The sequence below is a fragment of the Argentina anserina genome, chromosome 6 (assembly GCF_933775445.1).
Source record: "Argentina anserina chromosome 6, drPotAnse1.1, whole genome shotgun sequence".
NCBI classification, from domain to species: Eukaryota; Viridiplantae; Streptophyta; class Magnoliopsida; order Rosales; family Rosaceae; genus Argentina; species Argentina anserina.
In genome coordinates this window covers 32,061,980-32,073,202 of record NC_065877.1, presented here as the reverse complement: position 1 = coordinate 32,073,202, position 11,223 = coordinate 32,061,980, and the positions used below count along the sequence as shown (strand labels likewise).

At 37.8% G+C, this 11,223-nt stretch overlaps 3 protein-coding genes and 1 non-coding gene across 4 annotated transcripts; 2 read left to right on the top strand and 2 right to left on the bottom strand.

Annotated features, from left to right (window-relative positions):
- The first annotated feature begins 1,507 nt into the window (after positions 1–1,507).
- On the top strand, positions 1,508–2,165 carry LOC126799949 (uncharacterized). The gene has a single exon (XM_050527211.1). The coding sequence runs from the start codon at positions 1,650–1,652 to the stop codon at positions 2,034–2,036; it is 387 nt and encodes a 128-aa protein (XP_050383168.1). The 5' UTR covers positions 1,508–1,649; the 3' UTR covers positions 2,037–2,165.
- A 2,257-nt stretch (positions 2,166–4,422) lies between these two features.
- LOC126797315 (pterocarpan synthase 1-like) lies at positions 4,423–4,959 on the bottom strand. Its single transcript, XM_050523959.1, has one exon. It carries the CDS (start codon positions 4,957–4,959, stop codon positions 4,423–4,425), a length of 537 nt encoding a protein of 178 aa, XP_050379916.1.
- A 570-nt stretch (positions 4,960–5,529) lies between these two features.
- Positions 5,530–10,877, top strand: LOC126799258 (NEDD8-activating enzyme E1 regulatory subunit AXR1-like). Its single transcript, XM_050526423.1, has 15 exons — positions 5,530–5,665; positions 5,798–5,970; positions 6,048–6,211; positions 6,497–6,607; positions 6,904–6,983; positions 7,256–7,406; positions 7,494–7,587; positions 7,947–8,035; positions 8,696–8,769; positions 8,860–9,022; positions 9,391–9,476; positions 9,856–9,939; positions 10,020–10,200; positions 10,305–10,424; positions 10,512–10,877. The coding sequence occupies exons 1-14, from the start codon at positions 5,628–5,630 to the stop codon at positions 10,386–10,388; spliced, it is 1,572 nt and encodes a 523-aa protein (XP_050382380.1). The 5' UTR covers positions 5,530–5,627; the 3' UTR covers positions 10,389–10,424; positions 10,512–10,877.
- An 88-nt stretch (positions 10,878–10,965) lies between these two features.
- Positions 10,966–11,039, bottom strand: TRNAN-GUU (transfer RNA asparagine (anticodon GUU)). The gene has a single exon. It is a non-coding gene; the product is annotated as a tRNA-Asn (tRNA).
- Positions 11,040–11,223: the final 184 nt, after the last annotated feature.

Genomic DNA, 11,223 nt, shown 5'->3' with positions numbered 1-11,223 from the left:
AGGCCACACACATTGTCACATTCTGTGCATAACTCATCCTATAACACATGTAGAATGCAACACAATGTAATAGGTATGTGTTAAGTCACGTTGTAAGATTAATTTCTTCCAATATATCATTTATTTGATTTATTATCACATTGAAAAATATTGAATATTAGCTTTATGCACTGAACTTGTAACTTGCAAACTCGTGGTTTATAAATATAACATATACATAAAATATACATGATAGTCATGAAATACATGTTTCAAACTCTTCACTCAAAATTACATGGGTATACTTCACTCGATTGATACATAATTTGCTACGAAACCAATACGTTTTCACATATCATAAATTGGTTGGCTCCACAATTGTAATCTAGCTCAAGGTCAAAATTTTGAAGGATTATATTTTAGTTCAACAAATTAACGCTAGGGCTTGGATTCAATATCGGCTCTCAATCACAAATTGAAATTGTGTTGAACAACATGTTACTTGCTGACTGGAGCGGAGGTGAGACTCCTATTTTTCAGTTCAAATTTAATTATGCCTTTTATAAAAGGGTCAATGGTTGAAAAGCAAGCTAGGCCCTTAAATAGTTAACCAACTCATTGCATGGCAACATGTTTCGCACAATTTTCAAATTTTGAACTCGAGTTTTGCCATATGAGAGTCGTTAGACTAACGTGATCGAATTAAATATAGAGCGATCATATTGATTTTAATCATAAAGTTTAAGAAAGTAAACTAAATATGATCAAATTCTAACTATCTATCATTATTCAAAAGAAAAGGTCACCCGCATTTGGAAATGCTGTAGTCCCAAACTAGCTTAAACGCATGATTTTAAATCACATTGACATTAGATATGAGTCGACGTACTTGTCTTTTAATCAGCAACACTAACAATGAGTTACATTTAACAATATTTACAAAGTTGGAAAACGATACATTACTCATCTTAACTGCATTACCATAACAAAAACTCCCACATGTCATATTTTATTACAGTGTATTACGTCAATGGTACACCAAACTATTGACGTCTATCAAATATCTTACCTAAACTCATCTCCAATAATTTATCCAATATAATTTTCTTACATATCTTATAAAAACAGTCATTTCAATAGTTAATAATTATAAGAGGATATATATGACAAGAATTTTCATGATTCTTGCATCAAATCAGTTAATCGATATTCTTCGTGTCAGTCCCCCTACTAGAAATTAACAAAATGAAGCTTACTCAACCAGGTGGCCGGCCGGCGCCAACTGAGATCCGGCATCGGCTACGCCCCTCTCACAATGGACAACCAACCGGACCACACAGCCACGCGTCACCTCCTCCTAGAAAGTCAAGTCACCGTAAAGGCGTAAACCAAAGAAAAACCCTATTCGACGAACCGAAACAAAATTACAAAAAAAAAACAAAACCTACTAGTCTTTCCGCGCCTCAAACTTGGTGTTTTGAAACCCTCATTTCCCTTCTCCCTCCACATCTTCCCGCCTCTCTCTCTTATTTCTCTCTCCTTAAGAACCCCCAAACAAACCCTCAATCCCACCCCCAAAATCTCCTCGCTCTTTCTCTCTCTAAAATCAAAACCCCAAATCTCTCTCCCTCTCTCCAAAACCTAACCCCATCTCTCTCTCTCTCTCAGCCATGAACCGCCGCGCACGCACCACCCACCGGTCCACACCCAACCGGTCGTCGCCGTTCCTCAAGTTCCTCAAGCCCGGAGCCCTAGCCCAAATCCGAGACTCGCGAATCAGCAGCTCCAGATCTCACAGAATCAACTGGATCTCCCAGATCCGCTCCACTCCGCCGATGTCCCCGTCCGCCGCCGACGCCGGTCTCCCACAGGTCACCGTCGCCGCCGACGGATTCCCTTGCTTCTCCGGCAGGATCTACGGCCCGAGATGCCCCCAGAGGAAGAAGCTCGTGGCCGGAAAGTCTGTGATGTTCCTCAGGCCGCCGCCGAGTCCGGTATCCGACTTGCCCGATCCGATTATCGATGTGTTTAGTAGTGATATTCTTGCTGCACATTAATAAATTGAATCCAATTGGACATGTTGTAGATCAATTAATATGTATGGTGCTTTGGCGGAAGATTTTCTTAGATACAACTGAGATTATTAATAAAATTTACCAAATTATTCTGTATTTGATGTGTTTTTTGGATTGTTAGTTTTCGATTTCGGCTGATGTGCTTTAACTGTTTGAAAGTATCTACGAAACTGTGATTGTGTCTAAGATGTTGCAAAATGTTCCATATCAGATGCTTAAGGTGGTGTTTATTATTCTGATTTTGGTACTGCGTGAGGGTTTTTGATTGGTTTGATAATGGTAATCATTGGTGGAACTGAGTCGATTTTGGTATTTGTTTAGATAAAAAGGAGTTGATTTTATTAGATATTAAGATAGAGTTTATAACTGATGTGTTGTTGAAAGGTTGATTTCTGTGCTTTAGCTGCTTGATATTATGAACTGATTTTGTTTTTGTTTTGTGGAAACTATTTAAAGTGTGGCCTTTAACTCAGTTCTTGCTCTTGTTTATGCTGATATTTGAGTTTTGTCTGCGTAGTAATGGAATCATGGGGGTGCTTTGGTGGAGAATTTCATAGATATGACTGGGATTTCTGATTGAATTATACCAAAATGTTCTATATCTGATGCATTTCCCAAATTCTGAATTCTGGTTTTGGTTAAAATTGGGTAGTTAAATGATATTGTGATTTAATCTTATGCACACTTAAATATGACACCGGTATAAACTTTCAAACAAGATTTGACTTAAGAGTCTATAACCGATTCGTATTTTAATGTTTTAGTTTCTGATTTTGGCACTGCATTGTGATTTGAATGGTTTCATATTATGGACTCATAATGAGGTAAAATTTATGAAGAAATCTGAGAAAATGAAGTATTAACAGAGTTTAACTTACAGTTTTTTTGATTGATGCATTTAATTTCTGATTATGGCAACTCATTGGATGTATACCTCTGCTCGATGTATATCCTGTTTTCCATGGTTGGCTTTTCATTATATAGTAATCTAATAAGGAAGTACTGACAAAAGAAAGAGGGCTTGCTTGGTATGGTAGTGGCTTGGTTACCATAGTCCAGTTTATGTCGCTTGGTACTGAATGTTTGCATCTTGGTAGTAGCTCATACTTACTTCTGCTCATTGCTGCCTTTCCTTTCTTGTACTTGTGGTTGTGGTTATAATTTTCGTCACTGTTTGGTTTTAACCTGAGGATTTATTGATTACTGAACTAAAATCTCAATAATGTAATATATTGATACTAAATTCACTTATGTTGCAGGTATAATCTTATGTTTTCTCGTATTCATTACTAATTAGTGACACGTTCATGTTGTGCTTAAATGAATTCCAGTTTGATTGTTGATGTGTCTTAATTTTTCATACTTTTTGTCATTCTTCAGTGATAAGCAGTTGCATTCTAACAGTCAAGTACACCATTCTTCTAGCAGTCAAGATAGGTAGCATTGAAAACTGCTGATACAGAAAAATTGCCTTCTTCACTCAGTGTCTCACTGACTTTTAACTTCTGATTTACACAATCTACCCTTTTACTTGTGAATCTTCTTGCCTGTTAATGTATATCTAAATCTTTGGTAGTTTCCTGCTTGGTGTTTGTTTGTTTACTGCTCCTTGGTCGACTACTTGCTCATGCTCAAAGATCATAAGACTTGCAGGTTGATTTGTTTGCAATGAGCAGAAAGTAAGCATGAGCTATCAGTTTGTGAACGTTTGGTTGATTTGTTTGTGATAGTGGATCAAGATTGCTCCATGTTTGGTTTTTGCTTAAATAATTTGGATTGCAGGAGTCGTGTTTAGTCAAACTTAATTTGGAGCGGAAGCTGATCAGTTGATCACATAACTGAGCTTTGTGTTGCATTTCAAATGCAGACCCTAAGTTTTAGGCTTTTGGCCGTGAACCTGCTATCCATTTCTTTCTCCTTCATTGACCAATGTTGCAGCAAGGCATCTATAGTTCTGTGTGAATCTTGTCAATGCTAGTTTAGGCATTTACTGTTTGTGTTCTGTGTCATGGCAGTAGCAAAAGAAAATTACTTCTAAGAGATAGCTAGCAAAACACAAGAAATCATATTATATTACTTCTAAGCAAGCCTAGTGCTAACGAGATCAGATATTTTCTTACGGTAGTTGTTTCATGTTTATAGCTTTGTGCTGCTAAAGTTCAAGGCATAAAATTTAGATAGCATATCATGAGCATATCCTGATCCAAAGCCCCATTTATAAATAGAATTCCGTAGAAATGATAGAATAGCTAGCAAAACACATGATGGTTCAAGGTTTCATCTTCATAATAAGTACAAAAGCCACGAAAAGAATAACTCTTTGTACCAGCTCATGTCGATTATTGTAGGCATACAAATATTTCACTTACTAGTGTAGCACAGTAATATTGAATCGTATAACTGCGTATGCATTTGGGGAGTCCACAGAATAAGTTTCAAATGTAGCATATCCTCTTGCAAACCGAAATTTTCCAGTGCCTGACACAACCGAGACCTCTCTAACTGCCTCAAATTGCCTGCTAGTTCCTTGTATCTCTAGAGTGCTGCCATTGTACTTCTTGTTTGTGAACACGATTGATAACAAAACATGAGCATTGCGTCCATCCAGTGATGATGTCACAGCCAAGCCTTGGCCTCGGCCAACTGTTGCTGATCTCGGACTCGGCGCTACTGTTAGACGGTCATCAGTGACAATAACTGTCCCAAATTGATCAAACCTCCATAGCTTGCCGGCAATACCTGCAATTGGTACTGCTGAGATATTTGGACCGGCAGAGAAATCCTGGAAATACATGGACAGCTTGGTTTCTCTCAATCCAACTGTGCTGCTGGCTTTGTCTAAGAATGTAGTCATGGCTAGAACCACGACAAGTAGTAGGGAATGATAACTGGACTGCAATGCCATGGCAGGTGCTGTGGTGGTGAACTGGGAAACCAATTGAGAAGCTTTTGAGAAATTGCTGTGTGATTTTCGAGTGAGGGTTATGGTTGTATTTATAATACGAGCAATAACGTACTCCTCCTTACTGATCAGGCTACATATACAACTTATTATATAATCATCACCCCATGTGCTCGTGAGTTGATTAAGCACCAAATCTCGCCGTTGGAACCAAGAAAATGACTACATTTTGAGGAGATAGTCAACTTCTAACATGCAATTATGTTCAAGTTGATTTAGGCGACTGTTAGTGCCCCTCTTATAGAGATTAGATGATACCCTATCTATAAAACCGAAGCATTATTAAATGTTTGGTGAAGAACTGACAAATTTGACATGCAATTATGTTCAAGTTGATTTGAGCATGGATGAGAAGAATTGACAATTGTTACTGCTTTCAGATCGGCTATTAAGCCTTCAATCAATTTAATACAAATAAAAATAAACTTGAGGAACGACACATAACGACGTCGTATATTCAAATTAAAATAAAATAAGTATTAGCCTCGTTTCACTCTCCGCCTGAGTACCTCTCTCAGATCGGTTAGGACTCGGGAGCTGTGCGTAGCTTTCAAGCACAACTAGTACTGGAGCTCCGTTTCGTCTCTCTCCGTCTCACACCATCATCATCAATGGCCGAACCCAAAGTCAAATACGACCGTCAGCTCAGGTACTCTCTCTCCGCTTCTCCGTTTTGCCCTTCCCCATTGGGCTCCGCTCTCCTTCGAGCTTTTCCGGCTCGTTTTTCGCCGTAAAATTCTATGTATTCCTAAGGTTTTTGTATATCCGATTGAATTGGCAGAATCTGGGGCGAGCAAGGCCAAGCAGCGCTGGAGAAAGCCAGCGTCTGCTTACTCAACTGCGGCCCCACCGGCTCCGAAACCCTCAAGAACCTCGTTCTCGGCGGCGTCGGAAGCATCACCGTCATTGATGGATCCAAAGTCGAGCCCGGCGACCTCGGCAACAATTTCATGGGTGCGTTTTCGCCGCCTGCTTGCTTGTTTCGTTTCTAGCTATTTTCTAATGTGTGTTGGTGTGGTTTTGTTTTGTAGTTGATGAATCGTGCGTGGGGCAATCCAAGGCGAAATGTGTGTGTCAGTTTCTTCAGGAGCTGAATGATGCTGTTAAGGCTAAGTTTATTGAGGAGCAACCTGAGGCTTTGATTCAGGCCAATCCTTCCTTCTTTTCGCAGTTCACTTTGGTTGTAGCTACTCAGGTATGGAAGCAATGATAACAATGTTGTTTTTCGTTGTGGAAGTAGATTCTAGATGCATTTTGTTCTGTTAGTTTTGTTATATGTGTGTTTATCAGTTTGATTACTAATATGCGTCGCACGCTTTTTAGTGCACTCTTTCTTTATTGTAAGACCTGCGTAGTATTAGTCGAGACTTGTCTTGTACTGTTTTCGGATGGAGGTTTGCTTTGGTTTATATGTTCACTTCGAATAGTTCTATATCTTATTATGCACTATCTGACTGCCGTTTGTTAATTGCTTGATCAGCTGGTGGAAGATTCAATGGTAAAGCTCGACAGAATATGCAGGGATTCAAATGTGCAACTGATATTTGCGCGCTCTTATGGCCTCACTGGGCTTGTCCGCATCAGTTTGAAGGTAACATATTAAAAAATTTTGTTGTAATTTTTTTCCCATCTTGCTATTATGGAAAGTGAGGATATTTCTATAATATTTTAAAGAGGTAATAGGCAATGTGAAGGATGAGATGATCAACTGTTGAATTAATGGATATATTCCTGATCGATGATTTCTTAGTATGTTTGGTTAGCTGATGATAAAGTACTTACATAATGCAGTATTGATTTTATATAGTGATAGTCGTAACTCAAGTCTTTTTTCTTTGAATCTAATATAGATATGTTCTCCATTTTCTCTATGGTTTTGTGGAACAGGAACATACAGTGATCGAGTCCAAGCCTGAACATTTTCTGGATGACCTTCGGTTGAATAATCCATGGCCTGAGCTAAGAGGGTACATAGTTTTATTTTCATGTTCTTATCTAAGGAATTTTCAATGTCAGTCTCTTTTGGATTTCTGATAAATTGCATTTTGTCTTCCTTAGTTGGTTTCAGCCGGTATGAAATGATGAATGGAATTCTTATATCATAGCCCGGCATATTTAATTGGCTGACACCATGCATGCTTATTTTGTTTTTGTTTTATTGTTTTGTTTTTAAATTCCTAGTAGAGCATGTTTTATGAGTTTATATTCTGATTTGGAATTTACTTTTCATTTACAATAGGTTTGCAGAAACTATCGATCTAGATGTGTCAGATCCTGTTGCCCACAAACACACGCCATATGTCGTCATTCTTGTCAAGATGGCACAGGAGTGGGCCAAGAATCACGAAGGTGGACTTCCAACAACCAGGGAAGAGAAAAAAGAGTTCAAGGTTTACCTTCTGGCTTTGAAGTATCTGTTCGTGAGCAATCATTTAATTTCTGTTTAGTAATTTGACTTATACTCTCAAATTTTTTAGGAGCTTATCAAAGCCAGGATGACTGCAATTGATGAAGAAAACTACACAGAAGCCAATGAGAACTCCTTTAAAGTCTTTACCGCTCGAGGAATCAGTGAGTATATATTATTTAAGAATTGGTTGAAATGTGAGAATATTTTAGATTAAAGTGGCTGCTGTAAATGGAAAGTCATAATGTGCAATAATTGCATGTCACAACAATTCTGCAATGACATTGTTTCTTCACGTTGTGAAATCTAAAAGTAGTGTTTGTTAAACCAAACTACAAACTGCACTCAGTAAGTGCACCTGCATAGATGCAGTGTGGCTCCTGTGGGGCTGTTTTGGCTTTATGGTTTTGCACACACTTCTTTCAATTTTATCGCCATAATCTGGGTTTCAGTCCTGGATACTCATGTGTAAATTTTAGTCCTTATTGAGCAGGTGGTTGATATAACTCACTTTATGTCTCAGGTTCGGAGCTGCAACAGATAATTAGTGACGGCCATTCTGAAATTGATTCCAGTTCAGCTGACTTTTGGGTTATGGTAGCGGCATTGAAGGTTTGTAAAATCAAGATTGAATATGCGGCAACTTGATATAGCGTGCATAAGTTCGATATATTTATCTCAGTGAGAGTGTGTGTGTGTTTTTTATTTTATTTTTCACATAAAACTACACATTTTCTAGTCTCTCCAACAGATATCCTTATTATAACTTGTGAGTTGATTGATAAATCTTAGATATCTTTAGAGACAAGTGTCTGGCCTGTCATTTCAACTATGAAACTGTAGTTTCAAAATGATTCAATGTTCTTAATTTCGATTGTAAGGCGGTTTAACTTTGATGCATGATAAGAAAAAGTTAAACCCAGTGCTAATGGCTTTACTCATATCATTTGCATACCAAGTTTTTTAGCTCTAGTACTAAGTAACCGTCATGATCAATGTAAACCACAATTCAATGCCCATAGTTGATGCATCTTACCTAATTGAGTGGTTCAGGGAGGGCCCAAACTAGGCGTGTTACCTAAACAAGGCCTTTAGAGATTTCTGCCATTTTCTTTCAATTCATGAAGGTTGCAAAAGTTATTTTATTATTTATAATTCTTTATTGTATTATGATATCAAGTAATTGGATGCTCATATCTATCTAATTAAAATCTGTTCAGTCATATCATTATGCATTTATTAAGTGGTATGATCAGGAATTTTCTCTTATAGGAATTCCTAGCAAATGAAGGTGGTGGTGAGGCACCCCTTGAGGGATCAATACCAGATATGACATCTTCAACTGAGTTAGTGGCCTACATCCCAGAATTTAATGTTTCTTGTTTGTGCCTCAAAGCTAATTTGTTGATATGAGCGCTTTATCTACTCTCTTGCAGGCACTATATAGCCTTACAGAAAATCTACCAAGCCAAGGCTGAGGCTGATTTTCTAGTTATTGACCAAAGGGTTAGGACTCTTCTAAAGAAAATAGGCAGAGATCCCAGTAGCATCTCAAAGGCAACTATTAAAAGTTTCTGCAAGAATGCAAGGAAACTCAAAGTAAGTGTTGGGGTTTTCTTTTGTCATTTACCTGTATTTTGTAGTACTGCAACAAATTGGTTTATAGGTAGATGGGAACCACTCAGGCAGATAAAGTCCAAATGTCAGAGTGTTGGTACCTTTCCTTGAGAAATTTACTATTCTGTGAACTACAAATTTTTACAGATTCGTGTATACTTCATAAAAACGTTTATCCACCCCATTATAAATTATGTGTCTCTGGATTCTGATTCTTAATAAGGTTATTGTTGGATTCAGTTGTAGCTTACCTACAAATTAGGGCTCAATATTGTGGTCTTTTAGAGAGTTTATATAAAGCCTCTTTATGTTTGCGTACTTCATTTCAGTTGACTAATATTTACTTTCAGGTTTGCCGGTACCGCCCCATTGAAGATGAGTTCAGTTCTCCACCCCAATCAGACTTACAAAAGTATCTAACAGATGAGGATTACAGGTACAGTTACAGAACTATCTACTTTAGTTGTCCTATTTGGTATATTCTCTTGCAGATCAAACTCAATGTACAATTTTAATGAATTTTGCTGTTAAGAAAATGATACTTGCATGGTCTGCAGCTCTTGTTCGATTACAAAATATAGTACTGTCAAGTTGATATGCGTTGATTATCTCGATATTTTTTTTTATATTAATAGAAACTTATACTCTCCTACCTCCCCCCCACAAAAAAAAAAATAGACGTCCTACATTTTGTATGAAAAATAATTTTTGGCATACTGAATTACCAAATAAAGAACAAAGTAGAGAACCATGTAGCTAGAAGCCTTTTCTCTGTGCTTTAAGTTCTCATCTTTTTCTTGTTATTTGTACAACAGTGTAGCTGGTGGCTTTTACATTTTGCTTAGAGCTGTTGACCGGTTTGCTGCTAATTACAACAATTTCCCCGGGCAATTTGATGGGTAACTCTCCTGCTGTTTACGGTCATATGCTGTACAATTATGTTGTAGTGCACTGATTCCTGCAGCTCATTTTCCCCTAGTGTGATGGATGAGGACATATCTAGATTGAAGACAACAGCTGTTGGCCTTCTTAATGATTTGGGTTGCAGTGGCGTAACATTGACAGAAGACCTTATCAATGAGATGTGCCGATTTGGTGCTGCAGAACTTCATGCAGTTGCTGCTTTCGTTGGAGGAATAGCATCTCAGGAAGTGATTAAGGCATGTGTAATTCTTGCTTTTCAAATAATTATGTGTGACAACAATATTTTTTGTGCATGTGTTTTTGTGCTATATTGATTGTTTCTTTAACATTTTACCGACAGCTTATAACAAGACAATTTGTACCCTTGTCTGGGACTTTCATCTTCAATGGCATCGACCACAAGTCTCAGTTGTTGGTACTGTAGCAAGTTTGTGAAGTCAAACTTGGGTATAAAATGACAGTAAGTCCGCACTGGGAAAGATTGATATCTGCTGATATTCATAATTTTCGTCTAAGGAACATACCAACCTTTGTTTTTCATTTGCAGATTACCTTGATGCTGGGGAGCAGACATTTTGTCCCGACTGCTTTCTTACATATTTTGAATGGAGGCACGATTTGATATTATGCCACATTCGTCATTATCCTGAATGGAACAGGAGTATATACAAGGAAACATGTAACGAAAAAAAGAGACGGAAGTAGCTCGTTGTAGACATTTAAGTTAATGGAACTAATCACTTCAATCTTCCATCTTCCATTCCTATTTATAGGACAGATGGTTTTGTAGTTAGATACTTGAACATGAACTTGGTATTTTTCTCGCCATGTTTTGAGGAGTTTGAGTACATTAGCCCGCAAGGTCACACAATTTGTGATATATCGATGGCTGCCATTGTTGGATCTTCTGTTGCTAACTGTGGCCAAAGAGGTATTGTAACCGTACTCTAGGGTATGAAGATCCAAAAAGAATTCTCAAAAGAAATAAGAGCAGCCTAAAACGCTAGAAGGAGGGTTCGAACCTCTGACCTTGTGGTTAACAGCCACACGCTCTAACCAACTGAGCTATTCCAGCTCTGATCGCAATTTTAAAATATTTACATTATCATCACATGCAAAGCATCCGCATTTTTTTACCAAGCTATTTCAACGATTGAAAACACCAGAAATTGAAACTCCTCCAGCAAGCCATTCTGATAACACAAGTATTAAAGGGGAATGCATATATTTATATTCGTTTTGACAGAGGAAAGTATCAA

What these genes read in the sequence shown, in the direction of transcription:
- LOC126799949 (XM_050527211.1), top strand. Translation starts at nt 1,650, where the DNA reads ATGAACCGCCGCGCACGCACCACCCACCGGTCCACACCCAACCGGTCG.
- LOC126797315 (XM_050523959.1), bottom strand. Translation starts at nt 4,959, where the DNA reads ATGGCATTGCAGTCCAGTTATCATTCCCTACTACTTGTCGTGGTTCTA.
- LOC126799258 (XM_050526423.1), top strand. Translation starts at nt 5,628, where the DNA reads ATGGCCGAACCCAAAGTCAAATACGACCGTCAGCTCAG. An exon ending in CTTTGGTTGTAGCTACTCAG is followed by an intron (nt 6,212 to 6,496) that starts GTATGGAAGCAA and finishes TTGCTTGATCAG; the next exon opens with CTGGTGGAAGATTCAATGGT. An exon ending in TTCCCCGGGCAATTTGATGG is followed by an intron (nt 9,940 to 10,019) that starts GTAACTCTCCTG and finishes ATTTTCCCCTAG; the next exon opens with TGTGATGGATGAGGACATAT.